The sequence below is a fragment of the Ischnura elegans genome, chromosome 1, assembly GCF_921293095.1.
Source record: "Ischnura elegans chromosome 1, ioIscEleg1.1, whole genome shotgun sequence".
NCBI lineage: Eukaryota > Metazoa > Arthropoda > Insecta > Odonata > Coenagrionidae > Ischnura > Ischnura elegans.
Genome location: NC_060246.1, coordinates 28,387,293 through 28,407,670, shown reverse-complemented (window position 1 = coordinate 28,407,670; position 20,378 = coordinate 28,387,293). Strand labels below are relative to the sequence as shown.

The following is a 20,378-nucleotide window of genomic DNA, read 5'->3' as shown; positions in this document are numbered from 1 at the left end:
TAGATTTAAAAGTATTAATGAATTAATTATACTACTATTTTTTACAGGACAAAGCTGTATCTTCTCTGTAAATGCCCACCTGTGCAAGACTTTGTACGTCGAGTAGACTATCACTTCTATCAAAATCTAGTCGAGGTTCTAATTCCTGATGTCTTGAGGCCTATTCCAAGTAAGTATATGAACATTTTATTATCTGGTGCATAACTTTGTCTTAGTGAACATTTATGTGACTACATACTCTTCGTTAATGTCTCTCTCCTTCACAATAACTGTAAAATCATGTGTAAAAACTAGAGATGTGCGAATAGTATCCGCGAATACTCGAATACCTCGAATATTAGAAAGTATTCGAGGTTTCGAATAGTTATGCGAAAAGTACCGCCTCGAATACCTCGAATACTTTGAATTTCGCGTCATACACTGTTGCACGCACGTCATTGGTAGTTGACTCGGAAAAATGAAGAGAACTCTAGTCGTTTAGTGCTCGCTGCGCCGTTTTACGCAAGTTGACGAATTACATCAAATTCGTGGATTTTAACGGAGAAAAGAGTTCGACGAGGGGAACCGAAAATGGTCGGGTGAAAAAATCCGAAAATCCCCCGATTCCCCCCACCAGGAGAACCTCAGTGCCGTGGGATAGCAACCTTAGGGCATTTCCCACGATCCGCTATCCCCCTCCATTCAGCACTTGCCTCACCCACTCTGACGCTTTCCTCTTCTCCGAAATCAAACAAAAGGCCCCAGATCGCGCAGGGATCGCATTACGAAGACCCCTGCTTCGAAAAAAATATCGAGTTACGAGAACAATAAAAACGTGTTTCACGCCCTCCCCCCTTTTCTCACCCACTGACCTTTTTCTGGCTACCTGCTTCGAAGTTCCCCATTTCTGGAGGTCAACAGCTGTGTGAGTAACGTGGGATACTTACATTAGCGCATTTCCCAAGATCCGGTATCCCTCTCCATTCAGCACTAACCCCCCTCTGAGGCTTTCCTCTTCTTCGAAATAAAAAAAGTTCACAGCTCGCGCAGGGATCATATTATGAAGACCTTAGCTTCGAAAAAATACCAAGTTACACGAGAACAATAGAAACGTCTTTCGGGCCCTCCCTTTTCTCCCCCACTGACCTTTTTTTCCTACCAGCTTGGAAGTTCCCCATTTCTGTGGAGGTCAACCGCTGCATGAGTCATCTATTAGCACAAAAGGTGTCTAAGAATGACTTTCGTCAATTGATGTTACACCTTTATTGAATTGAAACATTAGTAATGTGCACGTAATTTCAAAAAGAATAAGACCAAACACGACGTATTTCTGAGTTTATTTAAGCATTTTACGCAAAGAAATAAATGTCAAAATACGACAGAGACTTAGCATTCTGGCGAAACTCGATATGAGCAGCAGAGCTTCTCGGGAGTTGATGCCGTATTTTTTTCCGAAAACATATATCAAGTTACAATTTATGAGTGGTGCTATAAATCTTTATTGTTACAGTCCCAGACAAAGGGATATTTTCTCAGAATATTTGGTTTCTCCCTGATAGCAATTCCAATTCATCTTCTTATCTCGTGAGAACTCCCAAAGATGGACTAATAATAATAACTAACAAAAAAAACTAACAAAATAATTGAAGAAAATCCCGTGGAAAAGAGCTTGTATTTTGCAAAATGCCTCAGATTGTCAGCTAGCACTTGGCAGCAGGAGTGAGGGTAAAGCGATGTTAGTTGAATTAATTATATGCCCAATTGTTTCCATAAAATTAAAATATTCATTAATCAGCTAAATTCCTGTTCGAATCATTTAAAGGAAATCAAAATTACTCCCCAAAATCTTGTGTTTCCTGCTTCATAGGCAACCGAGTCAAACATACCAGCATTCATCATTTAGTATTGGAGGTATTCGAAATTCGAGGTATTCGAATATTCGAGCAATGATTTAATATTCGAATTCGATATTCGAATTCGAGAAATCTGCTATTCGACCCATCTCTAGTAAAAACCATCTTGATGACAGTAGAGTCTTGAGTTGTTCGCATGTGGTAAGGTGCACGCTATGATTTTTGACACAATTGACGCCAAGAGTCAACAAAGAAATCTAAATAACCTTATAAAATATAAGAGCAGGTGATCGATCTCTTGATGGTTAAAGCTTGGATTAGTCATGGCCTGAAGTGTCCACCATAATAACTTCTTTTTCATATTTTTTGCTCCAAAATATTAAGAATACATATAAAATATTTAGCCTCATAAATTAGAGCATAGTGAATTAGTGCAGAAAAGAAAAATGCTAACTATCAATTGACCGTTTGCATTTTTCTTTTCTCCCAGTCATTCTAGTGTCAAGGATTGTCATTTAAAAGTGTGATAAAATACTATACATGGTATTAAATTACTTTATTATATGTTTTTTAAATTCTAGGTTCTCTAACTCAAGCTATCCGTAATTTTGCCAAGGGCTTAGAAGGATGGCTAACCTCCGCTATGAATGGCTGTCCTCAAGAAATGATGCAGTTGAAAGTAGGTGTTGTCATATTTTTCATTGTATACATATTTGTAATATGTAATTACTTGGGTTATGGTTCTCTATTTATTAATTTTCTTAAAATTTTCCGTGCAGGTGTCTGCAGTGAGTGCCTTTGCCCAGACACTGCGTCGCTACACTTCGCTTAATCATTTGGCTCAAGCAGCTAGAGCAGTGTTACAGAATTCAGCCCAAATAAGTCAAATGCTTGCTGATCTCAACCGTGTTGATTTTCACAATGTACAAGAGCAGGTATTGCTTTTTAAAATTAAGAGATGATAATTCTTTTTTTTTTAACAAATTATCGTCCTATTTTGCTTTTGGTGTTAATTTTATTTCATTGTTGAAAGAAACTAATTATGATTTTGCTTTTTCTTATTATTTACCAGGCATCTTGGGTCTGCCAGTGTGAAGATGGTGTTGTACAACGCTTAGAGGCTGATTTCAAGGTAACTCTTGAGGCACAAAATTCTTTGGAGCAATGGGCAGCATGGTTGAAAGGCGTTGTTGCTCAGGTTTTGAAGCCTTATGAAGGGAAAGCCAATTTTGCAAAGGCTGCTCGTCAATTCCTCCTGAAGTGGTCATTCTATAGGTATTTTTCAGTTTGCTCTTGCATAGGAGTTCGTTGGCTTAGCTTATATCACGTTTCTGGTACTCATGTTGTGTTTTTTTTTCAGCTCAATGGTCATCCGTGATCTTACTTTAAGAAGTGCTGCAAGTTTTGGATCATTTCACCTCATTCGTCTTTTATATGATGAATATATGTTTTACCTTATCGAGCATCAGGTTGCTAATGCTACTGGAGAGACTCCTATTGCTGTCATGGGAGAGGTATGTCTTTATTTTTGTTTATTTAAGCTCTTACTCTTAAAATTTATCATTGTTCTTATAGGAGAGTAAATCTTTTTTTCTTATTCACGCTGTTATAAAATGCAAAATCCCATTCCCACCTCAAGAAGTAGTCCATGGGTGCTTGCAGCTTTTACTTCAATGCCCATTGTTAATTTTGAAGTACCTTTTACAGTGATGAGTTGGGAATTCTTATTTAGAGAATTACAAAAATGCCTTAAAAATGCATGTATGTATCAGTATTACACATCTGTCAAGGCCGTGGTATTTCTGCTATTTTTTCTATAACCATTACCCCTCACATTTTCAGTTATAGGTGCATTTATATTTGATACTGTAGACTCGTAATTACAAAGTTCACGAGACCGAAAAACCGGAGGTTCGTAATAACGAAGTTCGTATGAACATTTCTTTTAGGAATTGTCGAAAAAAAACATTATTATTATAAACCCGATTAAATTACACAGAAATATATACAAAACAGGAAAATTCGTTTCAGTTTCTCAACAGAAGAATGCGACATGATGCAATCGAGGGTTGATATCTTCCGGAAGTCCAATATACAAACCAAGACAGTGAGTCCAATATACAAACTAGATGTGTTCCAAGACCTTGATCCTAAGTTGATAAACCTACAGTCCGGGCGCCGAGAGTTGTCCAATGGCAGGCAGAATGGTCTAGGTCGGGGATGGGGGCAAGGCTGCCAGGTAAGAAAGGGAAACGCCTACAAAGGGTTCCGTGAAGAAAGGAGCCGGAAGGGACGACGAGCGTGAAGGACCCAGAGGAAGAATAACTTGTTTTGGTGATTTGAAGAAAGGGCTTGTTTTGGTGGATCAGGCTCATTTTGGTGCTCCTTATCCATTTGACTACGTTGTATGACTAGATGAGGGTGTGAGGTGCGTTTGGGGGACAGCGATTGCTGTAAACCGTGCTGGCGCTGGGTAATCTGCCCCTCCTATTGTGCCGTCATCGGACAACTCCTACTGGCCGGACTGTATGCAAGGAATCGAGGAGTACGGTTATCCTGCAGAATGCAACACTGCATTACACTTATGCACTAGCTCACGATTGTGATGAACTGATCTAGCTTGGCATGCGACGCATCCGGAGCCAAAAAAAATAGCTCCCTGCTGTGACAAAGAACGGGCAAAACGCTGAACAGTTCCTAAATTCACACCGGATTCAGTGATACTTAGTTCAGATTGTGCCCACAGTGAGAGTTTCCCAATGGCACACCGCTTAGTGTCGGCCAAATTGAAAGGCACCAAATTTGAAATTTGAAAATTTTGAATGCTTGTATCTCTGAAAATTCTTAAATCGCATGTGCGTAGGAAGAGGACTAATTGTACGTCCAAATTACGAGTGGTTATGAGTGGGTCACCATGACTCTATAGGAATGAAGATTATTGTATGATGTTGAGTGTAAACTGAATAAAGAACCATAATTGATGCTCTTGGGCACTGTGCACGAGAAGAACTTAAACGTGGTGCAATAATTAAAACTTAGTGTAGTGAAAATCCACTTAAATGCCATTCTTTATCCGTGGAACTTCGTAATAAAGTTCATTTTGTAACCGCCGGAACCGGGACTGAGTTTCGTAATTTTGTGATAACGTTTCTTTTACTATAGCTTGGGTAAGCCTTTTCGTCGGGACCAATGATTTGCTTTGTATTAACGAGAGTCTACTTTAGTTTTCAGTCATAAATTATAAAGGTTTGGTCATGAGTCATGGACAACTATTTTTATTTGTAGCTTAAGTACTCGTGCAGAGGCTGTTAGAATATCTTCTATTTGCACTATGGTAAGGATTGAAATTTTTGAATGAATTTTTTTCGCTAATGCGATGGAAGGACACGGAACTCTTGTGATGGAAACTGGTGTGCGTAGTACTTCCATATTTGTGTTATAAAATGTACAATTAGAGATCGTAGATAACATTTCTCTTACTTTATGATTGGTTTACCATTGAAGATCTTCTAAAATTAATCAAGAGTTTTTTCCGGCCGCTAATCGTCATGTACAATGCCAAAGCAGATGTGCAAGTAAACTTGAACTTACTTCCTTTTCAGCAAGTAAGTAAAAGAATTCATTTTATAAAGGGGATTCTAATGGAAATAGTAATAAGCCCGGTGTAGCCTAACATTAAAATGCAAATATCTTGGTGCTTTTGCGTCTGATTTTATTTTTTATAAAGATCGCGGAAAGCGTGCAAGTAGTGTGAACTTGTCCACGGATAATCCGCAAAATGGATAAACCGCAGCAGGATTATTGGGAGTCTGCTGTAATATTTACGTGATATGTATGCCACGATACAAATGCTGTCTATTCCAGATGTAGAACAGTTATCACATTTTGGATAGGCTAGTGAATGGGTTAGTTCAGAAAAACTTTTGCCATTTTTCTAACATAGAAATGAAGGGTTCTTAGGTATACATATGGCATACAGTACATGGGTTCTTTCACTTTTGACTTACTTTGGGATAAGAGGGGGATTATTCTGAGATGACTTGGAGTCGGAAGGCATTAGAATATATTTTGGCAAATTATAAGATAGTTAAGCTGCACAATTGCCTAAATCAAATTGGCTTTTGGTGTCATTGAATTTGAAAGAAGTATGCAAAGTATGATTGATGTTGGGGAAATGATAGCCAATCCTGCTGTATGGACTGATTTTGAAAGTGATTGTATGTAGCAAGTATGATTGAATGTTTGGCTCCTTTTAACTCTCTGTGTATTTTCTTTTTCAAACCTTCAATTCAAGTTCAATTTGCTTTGCTTGAGTGAACTTTTCTGTGAGTCACAAACATAATTCTAAACTGATTAATTATAAATTTTATCAACTTGCATATGAGTGAAGCATGTAGATATAGCACTCTCACTTTTTCATAACATATGACAAGTAGTTGCTGGAAAGGGTTAAAAATATTTTCAAATTTTTGATAAAAGTTTGTATAAACTTTCCATGAGAGAAGGTAAGTGCCACAGTAATTGAAGGTTGAAAATATATTGATAATCAATGATTTTCCTTTTGTAATTCAATTTTATATCTTGGAAATTCATTTTTAAATTTCCCATTTCATTCAGAAATCTGTTCCGTCCATTCAAGATGAGAAAGTTGCCATTATTCACAGCAGCTATGGAGTAGTTCCATGCAATGGTGGAAGCTCCTCTGTCCATCACAGTAACCATATGCCAGCTGGCCTGTTGGAAGGAAAAGTGGTGGGCTTGAATTCTGGGTCTCTTGCTGGGAATCCGTTGTTGAGTCAAGTTCAGTCTGGAGGAGACCACGGCTCGACTGCAAGCCATCATCTTCATCACCACAAGAGGCTAAAAATGAGTTAGCCCTTGTTGGATACTTGCAATTGGACAGAGCGTCCTTCCCTCACGCTCACCACCTCTCCGTCCCATTGGCGCACACATGAAAACCCTTCAGTTTGCAAGATGCCCTTTATCCTAGCCTCTGCGTTACAGATCCCTTGTTCGTCTCCACCTTTGTCTGTTGTAAACCTTGGAGCTTATTTGCCAAGCCAATCTTGGAATGGTCAAATGAGTTTGAGCTAAATAGCAGATCAGGTTGGAGTGCACTTAACAGTATAGGGACCACATCATTCAATGAATGTTGTTAAATATATGGATTTTGGGATTCTGATGGGACTCATGAATTTTTCTAATAAAAATGTCCTAATTATATTTCAAGTGTATACACATATTTTTCTGGTTATCCAGAGTTTCGATGGAGAGAATGTAGTATTTTGTTAAAAGTGTGAGCTTGTGTCTCTATTAACATTTTGGTTCCTTTGGTGCTGTTGTTTACCTCAATTGTTCAGAGGCATTTGTAATGATATGAAGATGGTTATAGGTAAAGAAGCGAGGAAAAAAAGAGTACATGAGAATGGTAAACTTAGAGGAGGCCTACTGCAAGTTTTTTAAAGCATGAGGCAAGCTGCCTCATTATGTACTTAATTGTTGCTATTTAATTAAGTATGTTACATTCCAAGAATTGTAATCAATTGCTAATTTAAGTTAAGCATAGCAAAATGGATGCTGCACCAAAGATGTCATGCATCGTGATGGTAAACTGCACTGACCTCAGTAATGAAAATTTTATGTGGTGTATTACCACCTCTCATATCCATAGTATGAGAAGCACCTGTGAAGGGAATGGGGATATCATGATGCTAAGTGATGGGTAGATTATCCAAGTCAAGTGGTGCCATAGAATATGCACACACAGGAATGCCTTTTTACCGGGAGAGCATTTTTATCCTTACAGGGTGCATGCAATGAATAATTTGCTGTTGTATTATCGGTACGTGTTCCACACTCAGAACTAAGACATTTAAACAGTAGGGTTAGATATAAATAAGATAATGTATTTTTTTGTTTTACTGATTGGAATTTGGAGTATGTGCATTTTATGCGATACATTTTCATATGCATGCCAATTTATATGTGAGCACCATGTTGCCAGTACTGGATTTGCCTTCTGTGAACAAATTACTATTTTTTTTGACATAACATATAGCAGCAATGAAAGAGCTTACAAATTGTTAGAAATTGATTGATAATAAGTATGGTTACTTAGGAATGCCAAACATCGAATCACACATACCATGTCTCCAAGGTATAGCAATCACATCTTCCTGCAACTTGCTCAAAATCCATCCATCCACAAGAAATAGAAATTAAGTGTGGTAAATTGATTAGCATTCCTCAAGATTTAGAACAGATAGTTAAAAAAAAGGATATATGTGTATTGTAGAAATATGAGCTGGAAATGAAATTTTCTTGGCTCTTTCAAAGGAGTGCCTCCTGTGCCTGGAAACATAGTGCTTTACAAAATTAATCATGTGTAATTATTCAAAGTGGGATTTAATGTGGCGGGCAGACGAATTCATAATGTTAATGAAAGCCAAAGTTGGATACTGTAATTTTTTGTGTGAATATTTACTTTAGCCAAAATTTGTGTGCAAAGTAACTGTGTAGTCGCGTGTTAGTGTTCTTCATAATTTGTTAACAACAGACTGTTTTATTTATGTGTTACGTAAGCTGAGGGAACCCCATCTACAGTTGCATGTTTTGAGCAAGAGGTGCTTAAATTGTTTTTATTACTTGCTCTTTTGTTTTTTTTTATAATTCTGGGTGATTTTAATTTATCAAAGTTAGCCTGATTAGGCAATTTTGACTTGACAAGGGTGGTGATGAAATAGCTTTATATGGTTTTATTATTCTGTGTGTTCAAGACCCTTTAATTTATAAATGGCAGTCAATTGAAGTCATTCAAATTTCGGGTTGTAATTTGTGATAAGTTTATATATACTAGTCAGAATGGTGTCATTAAGTAGAAACTGTTTGCTATAAAATTTTCAGATGACTACCATTTCAGTCAAAGAAGTTCAAAGCACCCTAACTGCTTTGCAGTGCATATATTTTTTATTAAGCAGTGTGAACCACCCTGCTGGAGTCTTTGAATTAATTAAAAGAACATTTGACTAGTCAGTGATATCTTTGTCTTTTCATTTGAGAACCAAAGATGCCCATGTGGAGAAGACATATTCAGGTTAAATAGTTTGTCTATAACCCGTTGAATGTTCGTTGAACCTACTGCTAGTTTCCAGTTGTTTTGTTCTGTCTAGAACTTTTGTTATTTGGATCCTGTTTTGTTTAATGATGGGATATTTAGTTTGAGGACTTATTGTTCATTAGAACTGGGGTGTCTAAGTTATGAGTTAAGTGTTCTGGCTCAGTGTTCATCCAAGAGTGTGCCTATGCACGCGTGAATGTGGAAAAAGGTATGAGTGACTATTGTCTATTCAAGGAGGTGTGAATAACCTGAGGTACTAGATATGTGGAGCATTTGCTGATTGCAACTTGCTCACTCAATGTTGCAAATTGCCAAAGATTATTCTGTCCAGTTTCACAGTGGATACAACTATGTAAACTTATTCAGTTATTCCTGATGCAGTGTGTGATTAATTACCATAGGACCGTCCATGTCAATATTTCCTCTTACTGTCTAAAAGATATTTCGTTCAATCACATTTTCTTCTCGAGTGGCCAAAAAGGCTGATTAAAAACTGGATATAAAATGAAATGTACTAATTATGGAAATTGCATGTGAATACACATGGGTGTGATGTTGTCACAGAATCTATGTCTTTTCTACTTCAAGTTCTTGTTTGTCATATCCCTAGGAAGAAGCAGAGGCTTGTATCTTCATATCCAAAATTAGTTGTCTAAAAATCTTGTAGAGGTATATGTATAATTGATTGTAGAAAATATTAAGTACGTAATTACATTCCATAAATTTTAACAATTTCAATGAAATCCATTTATTTTATGGCTTCATTAGCTTCTAATGTTGAGGTTATTCATATATAGTTTTGACTGAATGTGAAACAATTATGTGAACTGTATATTCAAGAGTTATGAATTGATTTTATTAATTCACTGTTGTAGTAGCAATTTTACATTCCATGTGTCCTCTTTCATCTGCCATTTGTTAATTTATGTGAGTGTATGCTTTCTATATTTTGCTGTCGTGTTCCTGCTGTGCTTCTTCCGAGAATTGGGATGTTTTTGGCTGAATACCTAATCATCCATCTGTACCCTATACCTTTGTACATGTATATTGTGTGTGCCTCATTGACATATCAAATACTTCTAAATAATTCCCACTTGTGGCCTCCATGAAAATCGCCCAGTGGCTTTGAGTGGATTTAAATATTATAAATAGTAAAGGCCAACAAATGCACTTTTTGATGAAATTAATTTTCTAGTTTGCTTCAGGCTGCCTTTGTATAAATGATACATTTTTTTATGAATATGTGTGCATGGGCGTGTTTTTGCACACGTTTGTGTGAATGTGTGTGTACAAAATTGTACCAAATGATAATGGTAGATCTGTTTTGTACACTTGTTTTGTACAGTGGAAAGAGTAAAACATCTCCACTACTTATTTTTGTACTTGTTTTTATTTAATGTTGTAGTTAGTAATCCATTGGCGTCCCAATGTGTGTCCTTGTATCTTGTCCTGTGAAAGTCATGGCTCTGACTGCATGAAATTGGAGGTTATTATGAATGAGTGTTAAAACGATGTCGGGGTGAGTATATTCTTCTGCATATTGTGTATGCTTATACATGTCTTGCATTGATGTTTAATGCTGTGTCAGGGCATTGTGGTGGAGTAGTAGAACTATGTGTTGCGCTGTTGCTAAATCCAATTATATATCCCAAATGTTTTTGTTTTCCTTGTGGCCGTCAGAACCAGTTGTGGATTTACTCTGATGGTTTTTTTGATACAAGAGTGATAGTTAAACTTATGTGCTGTTGCTGCAAAACTGTTTTTCCCACGGAAAGTGATATTCGTTGGGCATTAGAATGGGCCAGGATTTCAAATTGCTCCAACAGTGGGATAACAAATCCTACATAAGATCGGGACGAGAACATTTCCCTCTCATTCTCTTGAAAACGCTCCCAGTAGGAGGAGTGAGAGGTTGAGCTGAAAATGTTTCCAACTCACCACTTCCCTAAAGGAACTTACCAGATAGATTGTTCATATCAATTTCGCTATTGCAGTTATATTTGGAAAGGGGTGTGCAGGGGTGCCCATTATGTATGCAAAGCAATAATTTATACTCATATTTTCTTTTGATTGCATTCTCTAAAAAATGAAATTTCCCCTCAATGGCTTGTTTTTTAACTCATGCCAAATTTAATATGCCAAACTGTTACAATCTCTGAATTGAATTTTAAATGAAAAATTGTTGGTAGATGCTTAGATAATGTGATTGGAGGAGTTGGTTGCTTAGTGTGGATTTTGTTGAAGTTTGTAGAGTGCTTTTGCATTCTTCACAGTGGGCATTTTTATCTGTCAAATAGTGGGTACTTCCTTTTCAATTTACCCTTTTTACAGAATGGGCAGTCAATGATTTTCTTGTGCACAGCATAACAACGTTATCTTTTCTCATTCAATACCAGTGGCGGCAATAAGGGCCCCTCAGACCCTGTGGTGTGGTGGAGCCCCCGCCTAAGGGCACCCCCTTGATGAGAAGGGAAAAATAATGACTAGATTAAATAACTTTTTTATAAGTTTGTAATATTTCATTGATTCATTTTAAGTCATTCCTTCAATTCATTTCCATTTACACCAGCATAGCTGATATAGGGACTCCACAAACATTTTCGTGTGGGGGGGGGGGGGGGGGGCAAATCCATTGTGAGGCTACTGTTCAATACTGTTATTTTCTAAAACTCTTGATGGAAGAGTTGTATAAAGTTTTAAACTCCAATCGTTAGTTGAGAAAAATTCTCTGCTTAACTATCTTTTTCTCTAGAAATAATTTTTAACATGTATGTATTAAAATCACAAATTTAAACGAGTGTAAATGGATGTAAGTATACAACCTTGTTGTACATAGTATATATATAGCTGATGCAAGAAAGTTGAAATTTTATATTGGAGCAGATCATAATGTGAGAATCATTTACATTTCATGACCTACGTGAATAAATTTCATTTTATGCGTGTGAGGGAATGATAGGGATCAATGATGAGATTCCTTCATTTGCTGTTTTTAAATTCCTTATGTGAGAGATATTTTGTTGCAGTTTTCTGGGACAGGTCAAAGGCATAAGATTTTTTTCAATCATTTGAATTTCTTGTGCAGTTATTTTGCATTCTTAGTGCCAAAATGTTCATTTTTCAAGAGTGTCAGCTTTACCATTTTCTTGCCAATCCCAGTATTAAATTTATGACTTGAGTCTGCGTAATGATGACAGGAACTGCCCTCAAAGGAGAAATTAATTGTGATCGAGTCTTTTTAGCATTAAATGGGTTATTTAAACCAGAATATTTATTCATCTTATGTCAAGGAAAAGTGAAAAGCATTTTATTGCCAGGTAAAATCCCAACCTATCCAACTTCATTATGCATTTAAAATGTTTGCTGCGGTGCTGAATCTCCCTTCCCGAGCTTTGTCTGCCGTGTAACCCAGTAATGGGTCATGAGTAGGGGCTCATCTTAGTTCCATGACTGGAAGTGGTTCTTCACTTTCGGGGCCTTCTGCTAATGGGAGCAGGTGAAGGGAAGTGGAGGAATGTGGGGCAGCCACTATTGAGACCCTCTGGGGGTAGGGGCTACTCTAGAGGACTACCAACACAATGCCTCAAGAATGTGACACAGCCCCATCGCTGGGATTTGTGGCTGCTTATTTTTGGGATTTCACAACCTGAGTGTCAGACAGATCCATCTGGGTACACTTGTCCTGGTGGTCCCTATCCCATTTTTTTCAATCTTAATTTTATAATTCCATATTGAGGTGATGTCAGGGAGTGGAGCCGTGTTGCACATGGAATGTATGCCTTTCACACTAAATTGTTTACTGATCACTTATTTTCCGATCACGAGTGGTGGGTCAAGTTAGAGTTGTTAAGCCATTTTGTGCGATATCACTCAGTCTGGTGAGAGTGGAACCCACCGGTGGGTCACATTTACCTTCCAGTTGCACCCCGAATTTGGTGTGTCTATTACCTAATTACTGTGCTAAGTGCAGACAGTTAAACATAGTTGTCAGTTCGAAATTAAAAAATGTGGCAGTATCCTCAAATTTTCCATGAAATTGTCTCATTACAATAGAATTTTCTATGAAATTATGTAGGTAGCGATAGTCAATGAACAGGAATACATTCCATTCTGTGTGTATATAGAGTGTTTCCATCGCCATATTACTTTTGAAGATCAAATTTATTATGATGATTTTGTTATCAAATAATGATGGAAATGCCGGTGTTTAATGTCATGAATAGGTTCATTATTTTGTCAAATAATGAAACCTATGTAACCTTGGTTTTATTACTTATTTCTTAGGGAATGGAATCTTGCTCTTGCCCCCTTTTGAGTGAGAGACAATTTTCAATGAAAGTGTAATTTTAGAACCACTACCATTCTTATAAATATATAAAGGAAAGCTCTATGAACACTTGCCATCAACTCTTAGTACTTGCGTTGAAGTGGCTTGAAATTGTTTTATCCATCAGACTCTGTAGCTTTGTGGGAAAAATCTTAATGGAAGAGCTTTGAGAGAAAAGAAACAGGCTCTTTGATGGCTGCATCCACAACGTATCAACATAGATAAATAAACCAAGTTTTTTGTGCATTAATAGTCCGCACCAGAAAAATGTTCTTAATGTTAGTTCCTGCATAATGCATACGTACGTTATTCTTTCCATTTATTTTCATTCTGCTAAATTTGCTGCTGATTAAAATTCATCATTGATCTATCTCATTTTTTTGCTCAACTAGCCATCTGGCTTAGGACGAGGAAATCAAGAACAATAAAGATAGACCGAGGTTTTGGGTCACATATCTCTTCTCCATGTGAAATTCATTAAAATACTTCATGAAGTGCAGTGGTTCGGGTAGGGAACAGAGGGCATAACCGCGCACCAGATGAATTGGAGTATTTAAAAAAATACCTGATAAACTCAGTTTTCATGTAAAAAAATTAGTATTTATAATATATTTATGATAAGCAATGATAAAAAGTCTTGTTATGCATTATTTTGAGTTGATGCCTCAGCTGCCTTCTGGAATCTAGAATCTTTACCAATCACTGATTATTGCCACTAATATGTTTGTAGTGATATCTTGGTTGCATATTTATTACACAACTCTGTTAGTGTAATACTGTCAGTTTCTTACTGGAAATAAGTTTATGAAGAAATTAGGGAAACTGACTATGATTTCTGTAAGATCTTATGGCTAGCTAATGCTAGCTGTGTCTTCACTCATTTTATTATTTTAAGGTGATACAATGATTAAATTATATTTTAATAGGTAGTAACAAGAAATTTTGCCTCCTACTTACTGTTGGTATTCCCAATAATTTTCATTCAGCAGTGCCAAATATTTCTCTTCTCTAGCTTAAATCTGATTCGTGAATTTTCTTTTCATCAAAATATTTATTTCTTTTCTCACCTGGTCATGATCTTTCAATCTCTGATGAACTTCTTCTCTCCCTTCCATCCTCTGGCCTAATTCAACCATTACTCCCATATCTCATCTTAGTTTTCCCTTCATCACATACCTTTTTGTAAACTTGTTTCATTTCTCTGCCCTCCATCTCAAATTCTCTATGTGCTAGTATTTCAATGGCTTGAGGCCATCTGATAATTTTTTTTACCATTGCATATGATGTGTCATGATAATTCATTAATTATTCTGGTAACTTCAATTATGTAGTTGCCATTAAATTTGACGTTATATAAAATTTGATTTCTCTCCATTGAGAAAAATTTCTGCCCTTATTTTCAGTCTTAGAGCCTTCATTATTTTGTCTTTGAAGTAGTAGTACTTGAGGTTGTTATGCTGACATGAAGTTGGCGGCAATGGAGATATGCTCTTATATGGTACGCACCAGGATTTCCAGAGGCTTACAGAGCATTTTCCTCAATATGCAGTTGATAAATTTTCCATTTATGGAATTCCAAGATTATGAATTGTTGCAGGAAATGTACATTTTGTACTTTCATTCAGGAGCTACTCAAGAAAATCACCAAGGAGGGGAGCAAGGGCTAGAGGATGTCATGAGTGGGGATTAGAAGCTTTCCAAAGGGTTTAGACGGAGAGGCTCTCCACTATCACCGTAACTGTTTAGCTGTCTACTGTTTCTTTGAGGAATAGGACCTCCGCCTTTAACTTTATGGTTTATTTCTATCTCTTACATTGCTTACCCAGCTAAATCTAGTGGACTTATTGAACCTATTATATTCTTACACCGAGCTCTTCCTATAACTACATCACTGTTTTTAAAATATACTTGTGGAAAAGCAATGGTAAAAAGACAATCTTGCATTTCCCTACAGCAAGGAAGTGTTTGGAGGGACAAGGGCGTACCCAGGATCAAAACTATGAGGGAGGGGGCAAGCCATAGTTGTTCAAGCTATAGGTAAGATTTAAGCATGGAAAAGGTGAATGAAACCAGCATTTGAAGGAAACTGCTCTATATTAGTTTTTAAAATTATTTGTTTGAAAACATATTATTTTCCTTAAAGACATTTGAGATTTTTGCTTCAAGGGGGGAGGGATTGCCCCCTCCTGCCCCTCGTTGGGTATGCCCATGCGGAGGGAGCCAAATGTTCTTGAACACTCTGATAGTATATAGATGCATACATTTTTGAGTTCCCAGACAAAAACTCGGATAAACTCAAGTATCCACTTAGGTATGTACCTGTGTTGTAATTTTTGGGGTGACCAAGAGCTCATGGAATCATTTAAGTATCCACCTCATGTCAGAAAATACTGGTGAACTTAACTTGGCACTGTAGTGCAGCGTGGGAGAATTGGGGGATAAACCCCCCCCAGAGCTCAGAGAAATTTTTAAGTTTAATCCATTACACATTAGATCAGTATTACTTATGGCAGTGTTAGGATTAATCAAATATCCCTCAGAAAATAAGCCGTTAATCTCGCCATTTGAACCATTATTCTTAAAATTTTCTGGAATTCTTCTGCCTCCCCCCCCCCCCCCCCCCGCCTCTCCTGTTTACCCTGGCGGTTATGCAATACCCCGCACTCCTAAGTATTACTTGTGCCTAAAATCCCCCCTAGCCTTAATTCTTAGGTGTGCCCCTGACTTGGCATTTGTATTTCTGCTCAAGTACTGTGATGAATTAATGCACCCATGCATATTTGAATAGGTAGCAGTACGTGTCCTATGAGCATCATTTCGAGCTGGACATTAAAACTCTTCGCGTTGTATTTGGGCATAATGTTGAATGAAAGGTCTTGTGAATGAATTATTTAGGAAAAGTTCTATAATTTTTGGAGATATAAAGTGGAACAACATGAGTTCAAAATATTTGTTCATGGCGAACAGTCAGGTCATTCAGGTAGAAAATATGTACTGTTTATTGGATGTTTAGATAAAATGAAATCTTAGTGTGTGGTATTATATGGTTTGTACAGCTTGTCATAGTAATTTCAAGCAAATTCTGTCCCGGGCCTTTATTTAGTTATCCGTGTGTAAGACAATTTTTGCTGTCCACTTGTAGAATAAGCCAGAATTAATATTTATCAACATCTTATTGTATTAACAGCGTCTGATGTTATTAGCATATTTAGCACCAGAAAAGTTTTTAAATGCTGTTCGTATGTGCAATTTTGACTTTCCTACTCAGCCAAATGTTCTTTATAAATATTTTTAGTTTAAGCGTCATTTGTGGATCTTTCCCTTTAACTCCTCGGTAAGCAGATAATCAATTTTTTTCTCCTCGTTACAGGCTGTCAGGTATCTGTCTACTCTAACGCAATTAATTGTCAATAATAGCATGCGTAAGACGATGAGAAATAATCAGTTTCATTGCTAAATTAGCGCTTTTGGCAGAATGTAAAAAAATGGTAAAACATGTTACACCCATGGAATTCTGTTTGGAAAGCAAAGAAAGAGTTGGCCCATTTGGTGTATAGATGTGCAATCAAGCTAAGTGGTCACAATAAAATACATAAAATGTTGCGACGTGAAAAACCTAATATCATCAAACAAAATCGCCGTAGGTAACATATTGTTTTATTTCCTTCGAAAATGAAGGATATGCCTCCATAGACTTTCTCCGGGAGAGTAAGAAGTCCCTCTCCTTTGATGACTTATTAGTTATTACACTTCAAACAAGGAAAGTTGAAGCGAAATATTTATTTCCCAAAGTCATCAGGTCAGACCTCTTAAAGCAACGCACCGTAAAATATAGATTAACCCAGTTAAAAGTTGCCCTCTCCCCTCCTTTAATTATTTTATTGATATAAGTCACTTGCTGGACTGAGCCAGACAGAATAGGGTAGTTTCCTTCATCAAAGAAACCGAAAGGCATTGATTGCGATTTGTTACCCACCATTACTGTATTCATAATATACAAATTATTTCGTATTAGAAATACCGGATTAGACGAATTGCAATGGTCCATTTTTATCCTCATTTGAAAAGGGCCAGATTGGCGCCCATGCGATGCCACTCCACGTGACGTCACAGGGACCTAGTTTCTACACGAGAGGATAGGAGTTATACATCGTCTGAGGTTACCAATGCATGCACGAGGCGCAGAGCTCAGGGAAACATGTCTTAATAATCACTTATTAAAACTGGCTAAGGTCGGAAAGTTTTCTTCGTTTGATAAGGTATTAATAAACCTTTTTTAAGCCAAGCGCTACCATCCAGCAAGGTACTCAGCTACCCGCTAGCATCCTGCGTCCTATCAGCGCTCAAAGCCTCGATCAAGGTCACCTCACAAGGCGGGAGGGGGAACCAGAAATACGTCACACGGAGAGATTTCCTTACCCGTCGCGTTTTCGCGCGCTTGAAATTTTTCACTTTTCATTTAATCGTGAAAAATAGATATCGTCATTTAAAAATCTAAAAGCGTGAAATACGTACTCCAGGAGTAATAATCTTCCGATATAGGCAATAAAAAAATAATAGGAAACCACCCTATTTGTTTGGACCGAGCGCACATATTTCTTGCGAGCAGCAGATTACGGGAGGAGAATCCACGGGCTACGAACCCACCCTTAATTTCTGGAAAAATTGAAAAGATGGTAATCTTCATAGCGGCTCTTCCATGGAAGTTTTTTATTACCACCTGTCCACATATATCAAACCTCAGACGCGTTATCGCTGCGAGGTACTGCATACCACCAAGGCGCCGCGGAAAGTAATGAACCGTCCGGACAGGACGGGCCCCAAAACAACGACCTTAATCCGCCCATTCCTGCGAGCTACTTGGTTCGTTCTTGATATCTATGTGCTCGTTATTATTAATAGCTATTAATGGGATCTGCTTAAGTCCTCATCGTGGAAACTTAACTTGGCGTAATATGGCGTAATACGATTACCCAGATCGATAAGTGGAGTATTCCACCAATTTCAACTTAAACTGCGCGGCAAAAATGGAATCGAGTTTCAGGGCCTGTAGATGTTTTCATAGAAAGTCATTATAGGCATTGCAATGTCCTTGTTATCAGCTGTAATTGAGGTTTTCTCAACTGTTGGTCACGCTTAGGCGAGGCGTGCTGAACTAATTCTCGCTCTTTTCGAATAGGGTGGTTTCCTATTATTTTTTTATTGCCTTAATCGAAAGATTATTACTCCTGGAGTACGTATTTCACGCTTTTAGATTTTTAAATGACAATATCTATTTTTCGCGATTAAATGAAAAGTGAAAATTTTCAAGCGCGCGAAAACGCGACGCTCAAGTATGAATGCCGGGAAATATCTCCGTACGTCGTATTTCTGGTTCCCCCTCCCGCCCGGTGAGGTGACCTTGAGGCGAGGCTTAGCGCTGATACGTCGCAGGCTGCCAGCAGGTAGCCGAGTACCTTGCTGAATGGTAGCGCTTGGCTTAAAAAAGGTTTATTAATACCTTATCAAACGAAGAAAACTTTCCGACCTTAGCCAGTTTTAGTAGGTGATTATTAAGACATGTTTCCCTGAGCTCTGTGCCTCATGCATGCATCGGGAACCTCAGACGATGTATAACTCCTATCCTCTCGTGTAGAAACTAGGTCCCTGTGACGTCACGTGGAGTGGAATCGCATGGGCGCCAATCTGGCCTTTTTCAAATGAGGATAAAATTTGACCCTTGCCATTCGTCTAAACCGGTATTTCAAAAACCAAATAATTTGTGTATTATGAATACACTAATGGTGTGGGTAACGAATCGCAATCAATGCCTTTCGTTTTCTTTGATGAAGGAAACTACCCTATATGCCCTAGTTTAAAAAAAAAGATGACCGGAAAATCTTTTTCCTTTTTAGACAGAGAATGTTAGATTTTAAAGCTTGCTATGCCGATATATAAAGTTTTAATGAAAGGATTAAATAAAGTTCGGAGCGGGTTTATTTGCTTTTTGGGAAAAATTTGAGGAGTAAATGAGCTTTACGGGGGCCATTAGGGAAACTATAACGGAAAGCCCTCGAGTCACGAGCAGAACGAGTAAGACCAAGATTTTGCGGAAAGTTCAAAGGAATCCGAGTTCGTCGAGAAGTTCCTTTTTCGAGAATTTATAAGAATCACATCCGATATCAGATTCCTTGTCTGCTCCGTTTAAAGTCTGTGAGAGGTGCGTGCTCATGAGGCGAGATCCTTGGAAAATATTTTTTCTCAGTTACGAAGATTTATAGGCTGATTACTTAACGAGTCTGAGCTTGAAAATGAAGAAGTTTGTCGCAAAATAATCAGAGGACACTGTCGTCAGCAAACAATTTCATTGGAAAGCTGAAATACCTTAATTTTATTTTTCGGCATCATAAATATAATTGCCTCTTCTTTTCAAATCTTTAACGGTGTAGAGTTCTTTACCGCCTTAATTATTATTAATTTTAGTCATGGTGGAGACCTATTTGACTGCCTCACATTTTTGGTATTAATCACTGATGCGATTTTTTTCCATTTACATTATTCTAATCTTAAAATTACAACATAAATGTTGTCATTTTCATGAAAGAAATATCACTGCATTATATTGTGTCATTTTTTTGCAGTGGTTTCATTAAAGACTGCTGTTGCGGACAATTTGTGATAGAAAATGAGTAATGGTCGTACACTTATGAGCATCAAAAGAAATATTTTTGGTTCATCCAATGTTTATATGTATGAATGACGATTAATGCACTAGAAATAAATTTTTAAATAAAAATAAAAAAATCTTATTTTCGAATTAAAAAGATGTATTTTCGGGTAATTAAAATGTTTAAATACCTTAATTTGAAGTTGGCAAACAGGGAATTCAAGTGAGTATCATCAAAGACTTTTCAATAGTTAATTTATTGAAAATATTTTGGGTAGAAACTCTTTTGTTTTGCCTGGTAGTGTGATTTTGTTCGTTCTTTACCCCTATTCATAATTACTTGAAATTTTTTGAGAATAGGGTGGTTTCCTATTATTTTTTTATTGCTTTAATAGAAAGATTATTACTCCTGGAGTACGTATTTCACGCTTTTAGATTTTTAAATGACAACATCTA

General features: G+C 37.2%; 1 protein-coding gene across 7 annotated transcripts in view; it reads left to right on the top strand.

Moving 5' to 3' along the window:
- LOC124157690 (DNA-binding protein RFX2) overlaps nucleotides 1–10,323 on the top strand; it is an 84,711-nt gene extending 74,388 nt beyond the window's left edge. For all 7 annotated transcript variants that reach the window (XM_046532643.1, XM_046532687.1, XM_046532678.1 and 4 more), the window contains 6 exons: nucleotides 48–169; nucleotides 2,414–2,511; nucleotides 2,612–2,767; nucleotides 2,905–3,107; nucleotides 3,193–3,346; nucleotides 6,450–10,323. In XM_046532643.1, the coding sequence (XP_046388599.1) occupies nucleotides 48–169; nucleotides 2,414–2,511; nucleotides 2,612–2,767; nucleotides 2,905–3,107; nucleotides 3,193–3,346; nucleotides 6,450–6,707 (991 nt within the window). In that variant the 3' untranslated portion in view covers nucleotides 6,708–10,323. The remainder of the gene's footprint in view (nucleotides 1–47; nucleotides 170–2,413; nucleotides 2,512–2,611; nucleotides 2,768–2,904; nucleotides 3,108–3,192; nucleotides 3,347–6,449) is intronic.
- Nucleotides 10,324–20,378: the final 10,055 nt, after the last annotated feature.